This window comes from Oreochromis niloticus, linkage group LG4 (genome assembly GCF_001858045.2).
Source record: "Oreochromis niloticus isolate F11D_XX linkage group LG4, O_niloticus_UMD_NMBU, whole genome shotgun sequence".
In the NCBI taxonomy this organism is placed as follows: domain Eukaryota; kingdom Metazoa; phylum Chordata; class Actinopteri; order Cichliformes; family Cichlidae; genus Oreochromis; species Oreochromis niloticus.
Genome location: NC_031969.2, coordinates 12,982,492 through 13,005,668, shown reverse-complemented (window position 1 = coordinate 13,005,668; position 23,177 = coordinate 12,982,492). Strand labels below are relative to the sequence as shown.

At 42.2% G+C, this 23,177-nt stretch overlaps 1 protein-coding gene across 3 annotated transcripts in view; it reads left to right on the top strand.

The window, feature by feature from the left end:
- Positions 1 to 15,325, top strand: part of cacna1ha (calcium channel, voltage-dependent, T type, alpha 1H subunit a) — a 124,451-nt gene extending 109,126 nt beyond the window's left edge. For 2 of the 3 annotated variants that reach the window (XM_013277411.3, XM_019358062.2), the window contains exons 30-38: positions 313 to 446; positions 634 to 704; positions 2,294 to 2,372; positions 4,196 to 4,317; positions 5,259 to 5,417; positions 5,505 to 5,645; positions 7,065 to 7,230; positions 9,558 to 9,715; positions 9,847 to 15,325. In XM_013277411.3, coding sequence (XP_013132865.2) covers positions 313 to 446; positions 634 to 704; positions 2,294 to 2,372; positions 4,196 to 4,317; positions 5,259 to 5,417; positions 5,505 to 5,645; positions 7,065 to 7,230; positions 9,558 to 9,715; positions 9,847 to 11,238 — 2,422 coding nt within the window. In that variant the 3' untranslated portion in view covers positions 11,239 to 15,325. Of the gene's footprint in view, positions 1 to 312; positions 447 to 633; positions 705 to 2,293; positions 2,373 to 4,195; positions 4,318 to 5,258; positions 5,418 to 5,504; positions 5,646 to 7,064; positions 7,231 to 7,571; positions 7,629 to 9,557; positions 9,716 to 9,846 lie in introns of those variants that run through there. The other variant, XM_019358063.2, reaches the window with a different exon arrangement.
- The last annotated feature ends 7,852 nt before the right edge of the window (positions 15,326 to 23,177 follow it).

The window sequence follows — 23,177 nt, the reverse complement described above, 5'->3', positions numbered from 1 at the left end:
TTTGCCTCAGTGTTTTCCCTACCAAAGAGATTAGTGGGTGGGCTGCCCATTAATCTAAACAGCCTTCACACTATTTAGCATCAGCAGCCAGGCAGCAGCAACATTTCATCTTCTGTTCCCACCTGTTCTCCTTTTCAGCTAACTCACAATAACCTTTAAAGACTAAGAAGGAATTTGTATTACTTTGTTGTCACAATCACCCGCTGGTACTAGTTGAATATGCTGCATGAGCGATGAAAGAGTGTCTTATTTTTTTAATGTTTTTTATTTTTTTGCCCTTTTCTTTTGTACCCGACTACAAAATATTCTCAGGTGGAATCAGCTGGATTTAGCTATAGTGGCATTGTCCATCATGGGCATCGTCCTGGAGGAGCTGAAAATGAAAGGCACATTACCAATAAATCCAACCATCATCAGGATCATGAGAGTGCTCAGGATAGCACGAGGTACACATATGCTTCTATCCTTGCTTATGTCGTATACACTTATATAGTTTCACTCTGTTAAGTCATCCTAAATATTCTAATAGATCTGGCATCAAAAGGAGGATCTCAGATGTAGCTGAAACAGTTTCCTACTAACCCTTTATCACTATTATCACAATAAAACGGCTGTTTCAATGTCTCTCTGCAGTGCTGAAGCTTCTAAAGATGGCCACAGGGATGAGAGCTCTGTTGGATACTGTCATGCAAGCACTGCCGCAGGTAAACACGGACTCTGTAACGTCTCAACCACAGAAGAGTGGTTTTGCTTTTTTTGTTTTATTTATGAAAACAGGGTCAGGATTGCAGTTTTGTTCAGAATAGACAGCCCTGAAAGATTTATGCTTTTTAATGAATATTTAATTCCAGGCGTATCCTTCAACATTACAAAATTCATATCCTGACTCTCAAGTGTGTTTGTTTCTTGGGGTTTTCGCCGGCTTATTGCACATCACATTTGGTTTTCTTAGTAAATGCGCCTTATAATAAATGGCATGCACACTGCACACAAGAGGATTTTTATCACAGTCAATGAGTTCATTAGTCAAATGGATGCCCGTGCACATTTTTGCCACGGATCTTGTGATTTCTTTTTTTTTTTTGAGTCATACTGTTCCTCCCTTGTGTTCCTTTTTGTGCTTTTGCTATTTTGTCAATGCACCCACCATTTTTTTAGGCATGTCAGCAGATGTCGCGGATGTATCTCCCTGTTATTGTGTGGCTCAAATCTTAGAGGCAAAGAGCAGCTGCGCCAAAGATTATGATGTGTGTGCAGTGACAGACGTTGTTCTGCTATTTTCTAAATGTCAAGTATTCGGATATAACCATCCCGGGCACAGAGTGCATGAGGAAAGATTTTTAGAAACCGGAAAAGGAGATGAGACATGCTGGTAAATGATGGCATGATGCACATGTAGTCATAGGAGGTGCACACTGTGCATGTTATTTTTGAATTTTTTGTTTTTTAAGGGATTTCTCCGTGCAATGGGTAGAAAAGGCAAAAAAGTATTTTATGCTAATGCATAAATAAGCATATGTGGTATCAAATAAATGCAATAAAACAAGAGCCCTCAGAGAGCACATCTCCCCTCAAAGGGAGAGGGCTGTACTAAAACGCTGATGTTTTATGAATTTTTTTAATAACAACATGCTGACATCAGGTTGTTTTTATAACAATATGCTGATGTCTGACCTTTAACACATTTATAGTGTTTTTTATTATCTTTGCCAATATAACTGGGGCAGAGCTGGCTGAGATCTTTGGCTTCTATAAGCTGAAAGAAGTTGTGATTTTAAGATATTTTCATGCACTGTGTAATTTTGGGAAACTTCCTGGTGTCATTGTGATGTCATGGGCATTGTATTACTGTACAGCTCTCTCCATGCCCATTCACATGATATATTACTTGATATGGTTTCTTTCAAAATTTTTTCAAGGTCAACTTTTACCTTTGACACAAACAATGAAGGTCAGATCCCTGGAAAACTGAGGTGCTCGTGCCAAGCAAGGCTTGTTTTTATTGTTTTACCCATTTGATGTGACCTTGACCCAATTTTCACCTAAATTAAACCAACTTGTACCATCACACAAAATATGAAAATGAGATCTTGGAAACTATGGATGCTAGACTGCTAACAAACAGACAGACAAACAAATGGAGTCAATTATATACTCCCTCTCGATTATAGACTCCAGAGACAATGCCTTCTTGTCCCTGGATCTTTAACTAGTAATGTTTTAAACTGTATTGTTGGGTGAGCAGAAGATATCTAACATGTTTTTGAGTTTGTTTTTTTCTTTTTCCCTCCAGGTGGGAAATCTTGGTCTTCTCTTCATGCTGCTCTTCTTCATCTATGCTGCTCTGGGAGTGGAGCTATTTGGCAAACTGGGTCAGTCACCAGCAAGAAAAAAACAAAACACACACACACACACTGCTCCACACACTTCGCCAGAAAAGGTTTTTGACTCCAAGCATCACTATTACAGTCACGATTCGCAGCAAATTTCCCCCCTTTTTTGTATCCTTGCCTCTCCCCCTCCCTGTTTTGACCAAGTAAAGATCACATTTGCATGATCCCATTTATTTACATTATTGCTTCTTCAATGGACTCACTCTGTCCAACTCATTTTGCCTGAGTTTGTGTGGGAAGAGCGTTAGAAAAAAGAAAAAAAGGACTTCTGGGAAGATGAAATGAAAAACAGCTTTCTGATAAAGAGGTTGCTTTCGGTGAAATGTTATGATCCTCTGCTACACGCTGGGAATAGAAGATGATGTCTGTTTTGCCGATTTATATAACATGACCCATCTTCAGCTTTTGCAATGATTTTTATGAATGTTTGGAAGTGCCAAACTAAATGCTGATTCATGCCTGTAAGGGTGAAATATGTTTTAACTTTGGAAGTTTTGAAGGAAACATCGTGGCACAGAGCGGTGGAGAACAGGAATGTTCCCTGCATTCACACCAGTGAGAAAAAGCTAAACATCATCTTCAAACTTGCTCCTCACTCCCCTCCTGGTACATAGACCGTCGACAAGTCTTTAGTTTTATTATAACATGGTGTTTTATACATTTTCACCATGGAAGAGGAATTTACACTGACCAACAATTATGCGACTAACTAACAGATCTTAGACAAGCGTATGTTAGCAGACTCTGTCCAGGGTATCTGCCCAAGACTGTGTAGATGGGATGAGGGCACGGGGGGCTGAATGAGTGTTTAAATGTTAATACAGTCCTGGCTTCATGTCATTTCAGGGTCAGGTGTTTTCAGCATAGCTCGTAATTAACATATTCTAGTGTGGATCTGAATTTAGATTTAATAATTTATCTGGTGGTCTACACCCAGATGAATCCCGATTTCCAGTGGGCAGGAGTTAAAGATTACCTGAGAAAGGCAAAACAAAGGGGGTAGAAAAGCAGATGGTCTATACAGGAGCGAGCTCCAATTGAGAGGAAAGATTATTTAGTAAGATGTGAAAGCAAAGAAACATTGACTTGAGTGACTTAATAGATCTCATTAGTTTTCCTCATTAGGTCTAAGTCACCACTAGACATTTTAAAGGCGTACACGTGAAATACCTGCAGTCCAAAAAAATGACCAAAGTCAGATGTTTAACGTTTGACTGAATATATTTGAACTGAAGCTGCTTTTTCTGAATTCTCAGCAGCCTCTGACTCAGTCGGCTACCATTTGTTAGAGCCACAGCGAGCGTTTCAGTCTTGCATCAGTATAGCTTGATTTCATTACACGTTACGCAAACCTTCCCTATCCATTTCCTCTGTGCTACACTCTCACATTGTTTAATCCTCTTATTTGTCTCCTGGTGACTGATGCTTAGAATAATAAACAAGGTACATAATACTCCAAGGGCTGTTTTATTCGTCTCAAGCATGCTGTTAATGTGACCTCAGGTTTGAGGCAAGGGAGGATATCTTCTGGTGGCTATTCTCTGTAAACAAGGCCCCGAGAGCTTTCGGTTAAATTGACCCAAAGACTTTTCGCTGTCCCCTGGAAGACTTTTCTCATTCGCTCTCCTGTGCCACGTCCATGGGGAGACGCCACTTGGAACTAGTTTACTCTGCATTTATATGACTGAAGAAGAAGATCTTTTTTTGTATGGAAGTGCGGCACGTCGTATTTCTCGTCTTCTTTTCATCACCATGTTTATAGCGCAGCTTAATTAACGTCTTCTTCTGTTTGCTTTGATTAGATTGCAGCGACGAAAACCCATGTGAGGGTCTGGGTCGTCACGCAACCTTTAGAAATTTTGGGATGGCCTTCCTCACACTGTTTCGAGTGTCCACTGGAGACAACTGGAATGGGATTATGAAAGTATGGACACACACACACACAAACGCACTTGTATGCACAACACGAGCTCTAATAAATGATGACTAGATTATCTCATAACCGCAGAGAGAGAGCAACGACCTCGAAAAGCAATTATGAAATGATAAAGTAGCTTAGAGGAGACCAATGTCAAAACTTTCACATTTTGAGTTTTACTTTTTTTAAAAATGAAATTCTGAACAACACAAAAATGTGACTGTGTACAAATGATGTGACAATGTCATGTATTTTCCTTTTTTTTAAATGAATTATAAATTTTAGGTATAGTGTAGAATTTCTTTACCAAGATCGTGTTAGGGAAAAGGTGTCAAACGTAGGGCCTGATGCTTAAAAAAATGACATGTTTGTTGAAGTCACACTCCTTTTTTCTAATATTAAGATATTATGTCAAGGATTAAATGTGTGGGTAAACTTCTCCACTAAGGCTCAAACTGGGTGTTTGTGGCCCACAACATAAGCAATACCTCTTGAGTTCCAGCAGAGGGCGGTGCCACACACTTTCTCTATTTAACCACTGCTTTAAAAAAGGCACTTTAAGGTAGATTTCTGTCTTTGTACAGACAGTCTGTTTTATGTTGTGTGTAAGAAATGTACGTGTCTGTCAGTTTGGTGATGTTTTCAGCTGATTCAATATAAAAACAGGACATGATTTCATGCATATACCCTTTAGGAGTGATGGAGAGTAAGGGTTGTTTAACAATGTGCAATTTTTAATTTTATCTTTTTACTGATTATGAACTACTTACATCATGTCTCTGTGTGTGCTTTGTGTTTCTTTGTTACAAATGAGTAAATGTGTAAAATTGTGATGCTTACAACAGTCTTTGCAGCTGTGGATGCCCAGCTTTTTCAAGTGGTGACTGTGATTCGGTGTTGGGGTTAAACTCTCTGCTTCTTCTTTTTCTCTTCTTCTTTTTTTTCAGGACACATTGAGGGAGTGTCACCCGTCTGACGAACACTGTTTACCATATCTGCCCTGGGTCTCTCCAATTTACTTCGTCACCTTTGTGCTCATGGCCCAGTTTGTTCTGGTCAATGTGGTGGTGGCTGTTCTGATGAAACATCTAGAGGAAAGCAACAAGGTACAGTAATTCAAAAACATGAGTTCTATCTCTTCATAGTTTTTGGCTTTTTAAATGCACAGATATTAAGTAGATATGTATTTGCAGGATGCTAAAGAGGATGCGGAGATGGATGCAGAGATCGCCTTGGAAATGGATAGGGAGAGGGAACGCAGACTAAGCACAAATTCCAACAACAGCTCAGTCGGAGGGACCTATGTGGGGCCATGCTCAAATTCACCTGAAGAGGTAGGAAGACAAAACTGTGCTTATTGGCAATTGCAGCAGTATCAGCATTTTGGAGCATTTTTTTTTCACTGTGCCAGTTACATTAATTCATGATAAAACAGTTTTGATACACCGATCAGTTATAACATAGTTGAATAAGTGAAGATTTTGTCCTCAAAGTTGATGTGTTAGAAGAAGGAAAAATGGGCAAACGCAAGGATTTAATTGAATTTAAGAAAGGCCAAGCTATGATGTGTAGATGACTGGGTCTCCAAAGCTGCAGCTCTTGTGGGGTGTTTTTAAAAGTGGTCCAAGGAAGGAACAGTGAACAGATCACACGGGTAGGCCTTCACTCCCCACGTGCAATCTGATCCAACAGACCAGCTACTGTTGCATCAAACAAAACTACTGCTAAACTACTGCTGACCTTTCCGCCACCTCCCAAGGTGTGTCACTTACCTGGGGAACACCTGGCACCAGGATGTACTATGGGAAGAAGGCAAGCTAGCAGAGGCAGTGTGATGTTTTAGGCAATGTCCTGCTGGGAAACCTCAGGTCCTGCCATTCATGTGGGTGTTACTTTGATATGTACCTAAGCACTATTGCAGACCATGTACAGTGTTTCATAGAAACGCTACTCCCTGATGGCTGTGGCCTCCTTTGGCAGGATAATTGGGCCTGTCAAAAAGCACCAATGGTTCAGGAATGGTTTGACGAGCACAAAAATAAGTTTGAGGTGTGGACTTGCCCTTCAAATTCCCCAGATCCCACTCCAATCGAGCATCTGTGGGATGTGATGGAAAAACAAGTCTGATTGCTGGAGGCCCCACCTCACAACTTAGAGGACTTCAAGGATCTGCTGCTAACATCTTGATTACAAACACCTCAGCACACCTTCAGGGGTCTAGTGGAGTCTATGCCTCGATGGGTCAGGGCTGTTTCTGCAGCAACAGGGGAAACAACACAATATTAGGGAGGTTGTACTAATGTTATGCCTGATCGGTGGAAATGCAATATTACTAATAAAACGAGGTATAAACATATACTAAGTGCTTGTTATTACATCTTACTGCTGGGTTACAGTCTTTTAACAAATATGGAAACATTTAAATACATGTTCTGGGTTGTGTATAGAGCTGGCATGTAATTCAGCCTATGTTTGTCAGAGCCTGATGAAAAGATGGCAAACGATGCTCTCCTTTAACCTTTACCTTTAAGATAACTTTAATAGACAGTTCTTTGAATTTGTGTGTGTGTGTGTTTTATTTTCAGTGGTTGTCAGTACACTTGCACCAGAAAGATGCCCCAGACATGACATTTATATTTTTACCTGTCCAAAAACAGACATCAGTCATCAGAATCACGCAGCGCTCTATTCTTTCTTTGTAACAACTGCAGCTGTTGGTTTCAGCACTGAGTGGTCTCTGCCTCCCCCTGCAGGAGGAAGAGGTGCAGTACAACGACCAGAACCTGCTGTCATCCAAGATCTCTGTATCCAGGATGCATTCTCTGCCAAATGACAGTTATATGTTCAGACCGGTGCGACCCGCCAGCGCCCCCTACACTTTAGACGAGGTAGACCTGAGTCCCCAACACCAGCATTCAGGTAAACTAGATGTTAAATACTAAAATATTGATTGCGAGAGTAGCATCGCTTTATTATCGTGAAGTTTTGGCATTTTATTTCATCTGTGTGGTAAACAGGCAGAGACACAGCTACTAATCTGTTAACTAAACTTCACACTGTCCATTTCAAACTAGTTAAAATAAAAGACTGATATTTAAGTACTGTTTATCATGTCACATAGAAAGTTAACCTGTTCTACATAATGTTATCTTTTTTCCCTGTAGTTTCACCTTCTGTGTGTTTAAAAAAGAAGTCAGAACATAAAGAAACAATGCTCAGAACACGTCTCTAAGCACTAACAAGAACTGTTTCATTTGCAGTCAGAATCTAATGGCATGTTGTGTCCAGGCTGTGGACAGGCCCAGCTCTGTCCTAAGGTACTTACTGTAGTGGATGAGTCGATACACGTGAATACCTGCAACCTTCACACAGGCTCATCTGCTCAGCTGTGAAATGGCCGAATACTAAACTAGAGTGGTCGTTGTCTTCACAGTCAAGTTGCAAAGTCAGAAAAGTGCATATGTTTAAAAATATGTAGTCATCACTTCTGTTTTGTCTTTTTTACAGTTTTAGATTTAAAAAAAAAAGGTTGAGATGCTGTGTTAATAATTTGATTTCATTTGCATAAACCTTGTATGCAATCAAAAGCACAGATACCACATCAGAGATGAAAACAGAGACATTTAGTTGTCTTTTTGGGTTCTCTCTGTGTACTCCGGCATCCTGATTTCTTCTTCTTCTTCTTTTTTGTTGCATATTTTCACACTTAAACAGACAGAGATAGACAAAGATAACCTGAGGAAAAACAAAATGCAGTTTTTAAATGAATATTTTGTGTATTCAATGAAAGAACTATCTAAACCTACCTGGCCCTGTGTGCAAAAGTAACTGCCCCTCTGTTAAATCATGAATTGACTGATCAACTACAGTTTTTTGGAAAGCTGAATTCAATTTTAGTAGCCACACTTAGGCCTGATTACTGTCAGCCCTTCTGAATCAAAAAATCATTTGAATAGATCCTGTCGGACAAACTAAAGGAGGTGAAAATATCTCAAAAAGCAACCCATCATTTCAAGATCTAAAGAAACAGCTGAGAAACAGTCATCGGCATCTGTCAGTCTGGAAAGAGCTACAAAGACATTTCTAAGGCTAGCTTAGATCCATTATCCACAAATGGTGGAAACTTGGAAGAACTGTTACTTCCAAGGGTGGCAAAACCAGTTATTAAGTTTAGGGTGTAATTACTTTTTCACACAGAGCCAAATTGATCCCTTAATAAATAAAAATAAATCATTTAAAAACTGCCTTTTGTTATTACTCTGGTAATCCTTGTGTAATATTCGATCTAATAAGAGTTACAAATATGCAAGAAATCAGGAATGGGGGTAAGTACTTATTCACCTTTTGCACAGCATCCCAGCTTTTGTCAAAGAAGTGGTGTTTTAAGAAGAAGAATATTTTATCAAGTGACTTTACAGCTTGAACTGAAAATATCTACTTGAAATGAACTCGTTTATGCTCTGACTAACATTTAAGTGTTTTATTTCTATTATATCTGCACACCCCGGTTCGCTGAGCCTTAATGCTCTCTGCTGCAGGTTCCAGAAATTTTCCTAGTTCACTGAACCTGTGTGTGCAGATCACCTGAGAGCCTGGCTACACAGTTTCACGACACAGATTGAACATCTGATGGATGTGCTCTCTCGTGCACTTGACACCTGACACATTAGAGCGCTATATTCTGTCAAGACCCTAATTTCCCTTGGCATGGCGCGGTAGAGACAAGTGAAACTGTTACTGTAACCAGGATCTAATGTGGAATTTTACATCCAGCAAGCTGGCCTTTTGCGACTATTTCCCTGAAAAGTCAGCTCGGTGCTGCCGCTCAGCATACAGTGTAACAACCTGCTGTATGCGCTAATGATTTTTTTCTTCATCCAGGAAACACTTTATTTTGATAGCACATTTTAAAAAGCAAAATTTCAGCCCAGACAACTTCTCCAGGCTTCAGATCGGAAGCTGTTATTTATGGCCACAGCTTCCACGTATACTTTTATTTTTTATTTATTTAAGATCTGAATGTTCTATCATGATAAAGTGTTAGCGATGTCATACTTTGGCCGTGACTCTTCAAATATAATGTTTTAAAAAGATCCCAAAATAGGAAATAATGTGTGTTTCTTTATGCCCAGCTGTGCACGTGTTTTTCTCCAGAAGTGCATGTGTTTCTGTCATTTTTGTGTACGTGTCGTGTTCTATCACGTTTGACATGATGACATATACGCTTTGCACATGTCTCCCTGCAGTCTCAGTGATGTCGGTCCACTCCCAGCCCTGTGAGAGCCACTCTCTGCTCCAGGTTCCAGACATTTCCCCCGTTCACCCTCGGTCACCTCCATCCCTGTCTCTTCCTCGCATCGCCCCGCCAACACCCAGCCCCTCACCACGGGCTCTGCATAGGCAGGTGAGAGACCCCGTTTCACGCTTATACACACACACACACACACACACACACACACACACACACACACACACACACACACATTTCTTAGTCAGCAGCTTCTTATACTCATGCATTCTGCTTTTCTGTTGCAGGTGGCGCTTAAAGTTGATTCTGTGGAGTCGCAGGGTTTTGAGCAACAGGAGAGGCCCAGCTCAGTCCATCTGCCCCCCCTGTCCCCTTCACAGCTACCTCCTCATTCATCCTCCTCCTCGTCATCACCCCTGCCTCCTCCTCCCTCCTCCCCCTCTGCCTTCCCTCGTTATCGTCCTTCTCCTCTTCCTCCTCTGCTGTCTTCCCCGTCTTCTCTTCCTCCGCCGCCGTCCTCCCCCTCACTGCTTCTCCCTCCACCTCCCTCACCCCGTGCCCCCTTGAGGCCTGCCAGCCTCCGGAGACCAAGGCCGCCCTCCGCCATCTCCCTCTGTGACCCGGCTGACGAGGAGGTGTATCACATCACCAGCTCTGCCCGCCACAGGTGGTGGGACGGGGAGGGAGGTGGGACGGAGAGCCGGGTTAAAGTGGGCCGCAGCCACTCCCTCTCCCCGTACACCTTGCCGTCCGCCCTCGACTCCTACTCCTCCACCTCCTCTCCTCCTCCTCCTCCGCTGCCACCGTCCTCATCGAGGAGCGCACTGAGCCTGCTTGGAGCCGGACTGAAGGACCGGGACTTCAGGAAAGGCTTCAGCATCGACAACCAGGGCTTCCTGGACAAGCCGCCATCACTGAATGCCGGATACGCCGACGACCAGCGGCGTCACTCTATCGAGGTCTGCCTCCCGCGGGCTGGAACAACCAGCTCTAATGAACACTTCACAGAGGAGGCCTACCGGCTGGAGAAAGGCGGTCCTGTGAGAGTGCAGTCTGTCAGGAGCAACCACAGAAAGAAGAAGATGAGTCCTCCATGTATATCCATTCACCCACCCTCAGAGAGGGAGCACGCTCAAACCGCCTCGCCCCCCAAATTATCTGATTGCAGCACGATGCTGAGACGCAGGACACCGTCCTACGACTTGACGCCACACATGCAATCAAATACAAACGCCCAAGACGCGTCATCAGATGCAAACACGCAGTCTCCAATGCACAGATCGCTAACGCCTGTCCATGTTCCTATGCGAGCAAACTCGCCCACTCGGGCACTGGCTCACTCGCGACCGTCTACCCCAACGCGCACTCAGACACACACCCCGCCGCACGCCTCCACGCCTACACACCCACACATCCCCATCAGCCCAAACATCTTTATCCAGCCTCACGCCCCTCTCGTCCCAAGCGCTATGCCTTTCTCACAGACACACCCTGTCTCCCCTGCTGCGGGGCACATCCCCCTCCCTCAGTTCACCTTCGACCAACCGCAGTCCAGATACATGAGCGGCCTATCAGCTGGCATATCAGACACCGACACGGCCACCTGCTCTTCCCCTTTCGACGGCAGGCTGGGAAGCGGCGCAGGATTCAGTGCAAAGAATCGGAGGACCGCCCAATAAACATCAGTCGTTTGATTCTGGAGGTGAATCTGGTTTCAAATCTCTGAGGCTGGAGCAGCGGCGCCTCGGCTAACCTCAGCAGAGATGGGAATAAGAGGTAGAAGTTTACTGGGAGAGGTGTTTCTTTTCAGTTGTTTTTTTGTTAAGATGAATAATGAACAGACGTTGATTACTCTTTCCAGAGAGAAGCTGGTACAGACTTGAATAAGAGACAATGGATCCATTTGTTTTTCTTTAAACCCAGCTTGAAGGACAGCAGATCCACAGCTGGAGGCTGTACCAGGCAAACAGTGCTCACTGTAAACGGTGTGTTGGGGACTAATACAGATAACACACCAGGACTAAAGCCACCTAACTCCGTAGCCAAAGTTTTTTTTCACACACTGTCCTCACCCGCGCGAGCCAATCAGGAAGCAGCGTCTGGCTGACAACCTCTGACCTTTTAACGGGAAGAGGTTTGTGAAATGCGAGCGTTAGGGGGGGAATTGTGGGATATGCAACTTCAGGTTTTCTACAGAAGTTCTGCTTGCCCCTCCTCTGCTCCTCGGATCACATTGATCAGAGCAGAACTCTGTATGTGTGCGTGCGTGCCTGTGCGAGCGTCTGAGTTCTCTTACGTGCGATTACTGTCAAATCTGTTGTCGTGGAAGTCGGCCATGTAGTTCCTACGCCTGCAAACGACAGAGAGGAGGAGCAGGGCAGAGCTGTAGTGCGTGTGTTTCTCTGTGTATCTGTGCAGTGTAAATAAAGGAAAATACTGTATTTGGTGAGGTAAAAATAGCTCTATCCATATGCACATATTTTTATAGAGATCTAAAAATGTTTTTTGCACACAAAATTTGAATTTCAACTTTGCTCGTTTTGTTTGTTCTCCTCCGTCGTCCTCTTGTGAATGTATGTCTCTTTTCAAAGAGCGAGGGAAGCCGTGAAGGAGAGCGCCCCTCTCCTCTCAGCCTGCCAGCTGAGGTCCAAGGAGAGCGGGTTTTATTTTTCTATTTTGAAAAAGAGATCGAAGAGAACGGGGGGGGGGGGAGTGTGTGTTTGTGTGTGTGTGTGTGATGTGTTTCTGTAGCTTTGTCTCAGATTTCTATGTATCCGGTGTCTAAATAGGTATCAGTCTTAAGAGTATGGGCTCAGTGATGCGATATTTGACGAAGATGTGCTAATTAGTTCACGCGCCCTAGCTCCACATTCATATTTGGCCGTTATTAAATGGGCCGCATCCCTGCGGGGAGTTTAAAATCCAGAAATTTCAGGGCAGGGAAAAAAATAGATTTTTTATTTGTTTTGATTCATTCAAATGAAATGAATCATGGCTTCACTGAGCCTCTCCTCTACTGCTGTTTTCAAGCTGGATCAGCTTCGACACCTGTGTTTCTGTACATCTAAAGACAACCAAACTAACTAACTTACTAAATATGTGTAGCCAGAGTGCAATAATAATATATACTTGTGGAAAATATAGTTATCATCCACATTACATAAAAACAGCCACATTCTTGTATTCATACTGTAGAACTGCTAATACATGCTATAAACCCATTTTTTTATATGACGATTGAGAATAGCTCTCTCTCTCTCTGTCTAGTGTTCATGCTTCTATAAGTACTCGTGCCCTGAGTGTGGCTGTGCTGGTGTGGGTGTGGCTGGAAGCGACGTTAGGTACTGTAGATTTCTCCAAAAGCTCAGGCCCACCCACTGATGGGGTTACTGTAAGCAGAAGAGAGATCCGCACCTCTGCCGAGGACTCGACAAGCCATTTATCATTCCGCTTTTGTTTCTGTCCTCACTGACCGGCACCTCGCAACTTCAGACACATCGGTTTACTGACGCACCGGTTTGCCACATGTGGGCCCCGCGTCCAGGAGCTCCATCCAGGGCCTGAACGTTTTCTTCCTTCTGTCCTGGCAGAGCACAATACGTATTTGATTCTGTTTTGTGCACGGTGTGGTTTGGCACACACACACACACACACACACACACTTGAAGCATGCCTGTAAGCTTCGTTGGTACAGATTCCCTTTTCCAAGGCAGCTGGCTTGGAGGGTGTCTTTATTTTATTTTTATTTCTTGAGGGGGGATCAGCGCACAACATGCACAAATCCTCAGTAATCTGAGTGAAAACCAAAGTGCTCCCATGTCGTATCTGTAAACACGTAAAGATCTGTTCTTCGTGTTTCTGCAGATGAAAAGGAAAAAAATCAACCAAACAAATCAACTCTAAAGTATTTATGATAGATTTGTGAAACAGCTGATCAGACATTTGCTCCAAATTTGCCCCCAGTCTGTCTCAAAGGGTACTAAATAATTCAAAAAGAGGTGATTTTTTCTTTTTTACATTCATCAGATGCATAAATTACTTTGAAAGTTTGCAGAAACTTTTGTAAACACAGAGCCAGGAATGAAATCAGTTAATAAATCTCCTTCTACATTCTCATTGGCTTTCCCTTTTACTGAGCAGCACGTGTAGACAGACAGGTTTGGTGTTAAACACCTTTTAGACACCGCTGAACACAGGGTCTCCTTAAAGCTACAGTTGGCAACTGTGTAATCAGGTGGAACGGACACACACACACACCAACAATCCCTGACTAAACGTTCCCATCTTGCAAAGGCAGAATGTAAAGCTCCTATAGGTCTTTTGGTGCCAGTCCTCGTTGAGCTCTGACACACAGGAGCATAAAGCTCACTGAATGACGTCGCACACGGCCACAGTTAGCCATTCCCCTGCTTCAAATCCTTTTAAAAAAAAAAATCACTTTTGTGTGCTTGAACACACTGCTTCGTCTCATTTCCTGTCCTCTTCCTGCACAACACCGTCAGCAACGGGAGGTTTTAGGTTCTCCGAAGAAAACCCTCTTCTCAGTCTCACTCCGATCCGACTCGGTGTAGGCTAAACCCCCGATCTAAACGGTATCGCCGTATTAATCGACACGGTTCGGTAGAGTGACTGCATAATTGTTCTTACGATTTTACAGATCTTTGGATCTGAGTATTTAAATCCTGTTTTTGAGGAAACAGTTTTGACTATTGCATGTTTTGGTTTAAAAAGAAGACGCAGAAGAAGAAAAAAAAGAACTTTTGGGAAAGAATCATCTGGATGTTTTAGAGATTTTGATATTTGCATTTTCAGATGTTTCCATTTGTAGATCGACTACCTAATTGCACTGGGCTCTTAATAATTGGTATCTGATAAAATACTGATTAGACGACCCTATTCTTTATTGTCCAATGCAGTACTGGGTGGTTATTTACAGTGTGAGAACAGAGCTCCTCTTTATACAGTTTTATATAAAGAAATGGAAACCTGGTTGGTTCTGTTTTCTTAAGAACCAACATTATTTAATGTTGACATGAACTTTTTTTTCCACTTTTCCTCCAGGTAATCTAAACATAGTAGAACACTGGTGATGGTGAAAATATTTATCTGATGTATATTTTATGTAGGAGTAGCCTCAGCCCTGATTCTCTGTAAAGGACTGATCAGCGTAGTGGTTCATTTTCTTGACTGATATCGAGCTGGTCCGGTGAAGGCGATCTCGCTCCTCACACGGCTGAAACTAGAGAGCAGCAGAAGGTTCAAACTGTGATAGAACTTGACTTTGATGAATCAGAAGCCTTGTTTTCTCTTTCCTTCCTTCTTTCCTTCCTTCCTTCCCTTACAACCCTTCAGCGACTGACCCAAGCACCCCCACCCCGAACCCCCCCTCAAGCCTTACAAGAAGGGGAGGAGGTGCATGTGTACTGTCTGTCAAAGGAGAGTCAATGTGTCTGCAATAATAAGCCCCGCCCCCCTCGCCATTACTCCTCAAACCGAGGGGGAAAAGGGGAGGGGACAGGGATGGTGTTTAAAGGCTCGACACGCAGTTGGACTCTGTTGTATCGTTGATAATTAATGTGCGATGACCAACCATTGTCCTGAAGGATGTTTTCCTGTCAATTAAAAAACTGCATTTTTTAAAAATTCCTGACAGTTTTGTTTGTTTGGGGTTTTTTTCTTCTGTTCATTGTGCTTTTTTGCCCTTTAATAAATAATTCCTACTGTGTGTGGGTATGAGAGCCGGACCAATAAATAATCCAGACACAAGTTTTAGCTCATGTTACATTTATCAGCGTGTGTGTGTGTGTGTGTGTGGAGACTTGAAAAGATTAAAGCTTTAACCTAAAATAATACAAATAACAAAAACATGCCAGCTACTTTTTTAAGGTGGAATTTTTCTTGGGCTTCTCTCCCAATAACAGCTGGGATGCACTCTGAAGTGGATAAGGTTCAAGAAGTCTTTCATAAAAGAAGCTATCAGCCTCTACAATACAGTACATCTATTTAGCTGAGAGGTATCTACCAGATATTATTATAATATGGGATAAAGAAAGTATTTCTCATCTAATCTCTGGATGGATGGATGGATAATATACAGTATTGTGAAATCATCTTGAGCTTCCCCTCATATCATAAGGAGCCAGACTTGCAAGGCAGACAGATGTTTTTTCTTTCTTTCTTTCTTTTAAGTGGTCTTGACTACTATAATTCAATGGCTTTCTGGAGATCTTGCAAAGTTTTTCTTTGGACATTGGCTGCTTTTCCACTCATTTTAAGTCCAGTCCCTGTACCTGACCATTTTTCTGAGGAATTTTCTTTTTTAATTTATCTTTAGTCTTTCTTAAAGAAAGGTAACAGGGAGAAGAGGCTGAGTTGTGCCTAACTGCATACGAACTGGACAGAAAATCAAAGGCAACGGTGATGTCAGATGAATCCAAAATGAAATTTTGGGTCATACAGAGGAGGTAGGGAGAGAGGTACAACAGCAAGAGTCTACAGCCATCTGTAAAACACCGCGGGGGCTCTTGAAAGCATTTGATTGGCAACAGCTTAATTCTTTTACCGTGACAGTTATCCCCCCCCCCACACACAATATAAGCTAAGCTGGAGAGAAAACACGCAATGAACACCATCAGTCATGGGTTGGCCTCCCCAGAGCCAAAGGACAGAACAAAATGTAGCCAACACCCAAAGAAGATTTTTGAATGCCCTTCAAGAAGCCTGGAGAACTATTCCTGATGACTACTTAAAGAAATGACAAGAAAGCTGCCTAAAACAGTTCAGGCTGTGCTGATGAATATCGGTGGTCATACCAAATATTGATTTTGATGTGTTTGCACATTTTTCAATAAATTGCAATAAACCCTATTTTCCATTTTCCTAGCAAAATATTTTAAAAAAACATGGATAACTCAAGACTTTTGCACACTACTGTAAAGGGTAACTGTTGTGTCAGATATAGAATTAAAGGATCTTGAAGGGAAATATTAAGTATTAAGGTCACATTTGTGAAGACTGTGACATAGTGATGTTCAGCAAGACAAAATCCACCAGTGGCAAAACACAACACATGTTGTTCCTGGGATCTGCTGAGCCACTCGCTCCACACAGCAAAACCTTCCTTTCTGTGATTTCTGACAACTTACATTCTTTTTTTGTGTAAAGAGTAGCTTCAGAACATAATTATAAAGGTGAAAAACCAAATAAATAAATACTTATTTGGTCAAAAGTTTTAACCCAGTGACTACTGGTGTAAAAACAAGCTATCCATCCATCCATCCATCCATTCGCTTCCGCTTATCCTTTTCAGGGTCGCGGGGGGTGCTGGAGCCTATCCCAGCTGTCATAGGGCGAGAGGCGGGGTACACCCTGGACAGGTCGCCAGTCTGTCGCAGGGCCAACACACAGGGACAGACAACCATTCGCACTCACATTCACACCTAGTGGCAATTTGGATTATCCAATTAACCTATCCCCACAAGCTGCATGTCTTTGGACGGTGGGAGGAAGCCCGAGTACCCGGAGAGAACCCACGCAAACACGGGGAGAACATGCAAACTCCACACAGAAAGACCCCGGCCTGATGGTGGAATTGAACTCAGGACCTTCTTGCTGTGCGGCAACAGTGCTAACCACCGTGCCACCGTGTTGCCCGTAAAAACAAGCTATTCCATCTTATTATTGCTTTAACAAATCCTGTGCAAATGTGCAAATTTACAAATTTACAAATTTACAAATTTACCCTGCCAGGCTAACACCGATGAAACAGTGTTTCAAGACAATGCATGCTTTTTTTCCGTTGTTGCTCTTTTATAGATTCTTTTAATAGTCAATAATTCTTTTATGGACACACTCCCTTCCTCTATTATTTTTCCCTCTGCTCTGCAGGAAGAAACTGGACCTCTACTTGAGCACTGGCAGCCAGCAGAGGCAAATCTTTTAATAAACACATATTGATCCTGTTGTTACACACCACAGTGTGGTTGCTGTGCAGAAAGTTCAATCTATTACTGTTTCACAGACTGTGATTAAAACCTTACTTAACTTGAGTGACATATTTTAAGCTCTACCGTCCATGATGCTCTGTAACGAAGTATCACAACCACTAGATGGCACTGTTTGATTGTCAAATGAGGAATCCCAGGCTCTTCATACAAGGATGAACCAAAACATTAAAACCGCCTCCCTAATAATTTGTTGGCGGTGCAGCTCTCATCCTTTGGAGCACGGCCACAGACCTGTGGGGGTGTCTCGGGACCCTGGCATCGGATTATTTGAATCCTGTGAGTTACAAGATGGGGCCTTCAGGGATCGGTCTTCTTCTGACTTAACAAGTCCATAAGTACCAGTGAATCCTAGTTTATGATGCATGGCAGTAGCAGAGGGTTTGCAGCTGTCCTTATTAGGAGACAAACAGAAGAACAAATGATAGTGTGCAGACAATCTATCAGGGCTACAACGAAACATGGTCTGAATAGTAAAGTGTGCTTCTCCGTCTGTGGAGTTGGACATCTGCACCCGAAACACTGCAATCTGATCAAAGGGGAAACAGCAATCCATTCTTCCAAGACATGCTAATCTTTGTGCATAATGCTGCAGACTAATGAGCCCAAACTCACCTCAAAACTTTGCAAGATCTCATTTAAATATGACCAAGGAGTGCTGACCTTAATGCACTTTCTCCCACATTCATTTGACATCAAGCGTCCTGGAAGTTTTTGGAAGCGCTTGAAGAGAGCCGACGCAAATGGCAAGGAGCCGATCAAATACTTGCAGATTAAATGTTCAACTTAAATTGTTGAACTGATGTTGATTATTTTGGACACTATTTGCCCTCCTTTGCTTTTGGTAAAAATATTAAAGGAGTGTTTCTTGACTAAGAGAGCATTACCGAGACCAAAAACTGCAGCAAAATGTATCCAATCTGTCAACAGTTTGATGTCTTTGAGTTCAAATGCTCTGATTCTGAAGCGATTTGGCAGCCTGATATAGTTACCCATTCCTCTCACATAGTTTTGCTGCAACATTTTCCCTTTGTAAACCTTCGAGACACCACTAGATGGTGCTGCTGAACATGAGCTGTCAGTGGGAAAATGTGAAGATAACCTCTAAAGCTGCAAGAGCGTGTGCACATATTACAGTGTGTCTATGTGTCTTTACGTGTGTGTGTGTGTTTGTGTGTAATATGTTTTTGTAAGAAGTAAAGGTCAGGATGACAGATTCACAAAAAAAAAGAAAATCAAAAGCCTCCCGTCCCGCCTTCCAAGACGCAAACAGCAGCGCCTGCTAACAGCGTGTCTTTTAGAGTGCCAGTTATATTTATTTTGATTATTTATGTAAACCTTTATGTAGCTCTGAAAGACTCAATTTTAATTTATTGCCTGTTTGTAATAAAATCAGCTCTGGGCTTTTTTTCTGTTCGTTTCAGCCAGCTCTGCCTTTTGATGTGTTAACAGACAGATTCTGGGTCTGGATGCAGCTCTGCATCTCCGCGATTGAAATTAGTCAGTTTAAGCTGCATTCAAAGACTCCCTTTGCCTGCAACCATTTAAAGACGCATCTCTCCTTCTGGCTTATGGTCTCTTTGAAGCATGTTTTAAAAGGCAGCCTTGCAGATACACTCGCATCTGTCTCCATATGTCCCTGCACACAAGTCAGTCACCTGGCACTAGTCTGCTGTCAGCCAGCCAGGTTTCTATCTTCACAGTGCCATGAAACATCCGCTATCTGCTTTTAATTGGATATCTACATTTGGTTGTTCAGCAAAAGAGGCTTGGTCGTACCACTCTTCAAAAAGTTCCCTCCTTCAGCACCTGCTTATTTTCGGTGTGAAGCAGATTTGTCAGGTGGTGAGATGACAACTTCTGTCTGTTGAGACACGAGTAATATATGCACAAAAGAAATGTGGCATCCGGGGAAGCAGTTAGATCAGCTGGGTTTAAATCCAGTTGCAGTAAGAAACTTGCTGATTTTGCTGGTGGGTGTTGCGGGTGGGTTGAATGAGGGTAATTTATGTTTACACACACACACACACACTCACACACACACACACGCACAGATATCACTGTGATTACAGTGAGGTACATGTGCAAAGTACCATGAGGTCTCTACATGCTAGCTTTAGCTGCTGACACTTAGCTCCATGGCAAATAAACACAGCTACCAATAAATACACTATATGCCAGGGTCAAGTTTTTAACTGTTTTGTACCTGCTTACATGCAGATATACACGTTTCTACACAGTCTCTAGACTTTTGCTAGGTGGACTGCATTACAGTGAGTGGGCTGGCTGTTTACCCCTACTAGACCTGCTCGTTTTAGGGGACCCTTTTACACCCTTCTGTGGTGTAACGAAGGAATAACAACTTCAGTAATACAATATATTGCCAAAAGTATTCACTTACCCATCCAAATAACTGAATTCAGGTGTTCCAATCACTTCTGTGGCCCCAGGTGTATAAAATCAAGCACCTATGTGTTCAGACTGCTTCTACAAACATTTATTAAAGGATGGGTCGCTCTCAGGAGATCGGTGAGCTTCAGCGTGGTACTGTCATAGGTCCAGTCATTAAATTTCTTCACTACTAAATATTCCACGGTCAGCTATTAGTGGTATTACACAAAGTGGAAGCGATTGGAGATGACGGTAACTCAGCCACAAAGTGGTCACGTAAAATTACAAAGCAAGGTCAGCATACACTGAAGCACAGAACGCACTTTCTGAGTCAATTGTTACATACTGACAAACTTCATGTGGCCTTCAGATTAGCTGAAGACCAGTGTGTAGAGAGCTTCATGGAATGGGTTTCTATGGCCGAGCAGCTGCATCCAAGCTTTACATCATCAAGCACAATTCAAAGCATCGGATGCAGTTTTGTAAAGCACGCAACCACTGGACTCTAGAGACGTGTTCTCTGGAGCTACAAATCATGCTTCATTGTCTGGCAATCTGATGGACAAGTCTGGATTTGGCTATTGCCAGGGGAATGGCACCTGTGTAACTGCATTGTGCCAAGTGTAAAGTTTGGTGGAGTGGGGATTATAGTGAGGGGCTGTCTGTCAAGGCTTGGCTCCTTAGTTCCAGTGAAACTTTATGTAAATACCAGTGCACAAAGCAAGTTCCATAAATACATGGATGAGTGGGTTTGCTGTGGAAGAACTTGACTGGCCTGCCCAGAGTCTTGATCTCAACCTGATAGAACACAGTTTGCGGTGAGTTAGAGCGTTGACTGCGAACCAGGCTTTCTCATCCAACATCAGTGTCTGATCTCACGAATGTGCTTCTGGAAGAATGCTCAAAGATTCCCATAAACACTCCTAAAACTTATAGAAAGTCTTCCCAGAAGAGTTGAAGCTGTTATAGCTGCAAAGGGTGGGCCAACATCATATTAACCCTATGGATTAAGAACGGGATGTGACTCAAGTTCATATGTGTGTGAAGGCTGATGAGCGAATGCTTTTTGGCAATACAATGTATGTCACATTGGAAACAGGAGCACACATGATACACATGAGCATTTCTTGTTCACTGATCTCTTTTCACTCTCTGTGTTAACACACCTGTTACTGAGTAGAAGCAGTTTTAATGTTTTATTCTGTCTTTTATTGGTTTGGTTTTATAGTATGGTTTATCCGTGTTTGTATGTATTTTAAATGATTTTATTTTAAGTTTTTTTTTTACTTACTGCCCATGTCATAATCGAAGCACACTGTATAAAAAATGAGAGGTAAGTCAACAGGAGTCACAGAGCCCAGGCAGTCACCAGAGGAGTTGCAGAGCATGCCCAGAAGTGGCACAAGCATGAAGACCGCAGAGCTTCAGCAGAGCCAGACAGATGCCAAGGAGATTGGCCCTGGAAGTGTCTGCAGAACTGGTGTTGGATATGGCGGAGGAGTTGTATGCAGTAAGGCCTTTCTCAGTGAGATACAACCAATGAAAACGAGGGATTTCTGTGATGGTTGGTGTTAGAACATCTATTTCAAGACTGTTGCACCTGTCATACATTTTATATACGTGTGGGACTTTTAGCTTGGTTTTGGTTTTAGTTTTTTTATTGAAATAAATGTTATCTGCTACTCTTGAGTTTTGTACTCCTTGGCCATGACAGCTATTTATTTTATGTATTTATTTGTTTTTAGCTGCTCTCCACCTGATCAAAAAGGACCTCCTTCTTCCTTCTCCTTTTCCCTCATTACGCACCACTATTGTATTTAATCATTAGCAATTAAATCAATTAGACTCCTGCTCTATTGTGTGTCTTTTGTCCCATGTCTCTTCTTTCTGATTGCCGGGGCTTCTTTCTATTATTGGAGGGTCTTTCTTTACCCTACAATGTAAAGTGCCTTGAGATGACTATTGTTGTGAATTGGCGCTATATAGATAAAACTGAATTGAGCACAACAATAGTCTCAATTGAACATTTCTATAAGACCCTTGTGCTTTTAATTAGAAGGCATGATAATCATCGAATAAATAACCTTAGTCACCAATTCACTGTGCTGCTCTGAGGAAGATCATTTCTAGTCCAACAAGTCTTTGCTGATACTTCAAATCAGACATTTTAGATCTCTCTATTGTTACAAGCTGAAAATATAAGTTCATTTGACCATTTATCAAAATATATTTAATTTATAGTTGAAAGATGAATATTATGAACAGCAGGGAAATTTCCAGCCTCAGTATTCGAAGGAAACTGGATATATAAACATAAACAAGATATCAATTTGTCAAGAATACTTTGCAGGCAGTGGCCATCCTGAGACCTGACTTTAACATCCTATCCCAAAAGACTGTGTTTCCCACTTAGCTACTCTTTTCCAGGGCTTTTCCTGAAGATGTCTTTGGGTCTTCAGCCCCATTGGGTTTGAGTCCTGGTGAGCTGCTCACCCAGGTAAGAACAATAAACCTGCTTTCAGTCCAATTTGGGTCATTGTCCTTTTGTGCTGTGCGATCCAGAGAACTTCTCAGAATCTGAGCAAAAAGTAACATTTTTTCAGAATTCATGTGGTTGTTTCTGTCTTTGGTCCCATTCTCCGAAACACTGGTGACTCAGCACCATGCATCAAGCATCACACCAATGCACTGGGTTTTAAAGGCTGGGCTTTTCATTATTTATCACATTATTTTAAAATACATGACTGTGTACAAAAATAGTTGTAATTCTTCAAAGGCTAATGTAATATATTTTGTTCAGTGCCTTAAATGAAAAAGTGAAAGTCTTCCCTCTAGTCCCATATTAAAATAACTGTGACTTGAATACACTTTGGTACAAAACTTAAAATGAAAGTTGCATCCAAGAATATATGGACCTATCTATATTTAATCCCAGCTCGCTGCCAAGATTCAGATATAGTGAATTCCCTCAGACCCACATGATCAATTTCAGAGTAACATTAAACATTAAAAGACAGAGAAGCAAGAAGCCACTTACCAGAAGAACACTTGGCTTAATGCTCCTCTGGGAAATCATGGTTATGGTCACTGCAATTGTTTCATCATGATCATGATTGAATGATTATGTCTTTTTTTCATTTGCGTGGGTCCAGTATTTTATAAATGTTAAAACACCTCGTTGATTACACTCAGTCTGCCTAGGGGTGAGTAATATTTTCCTGTGG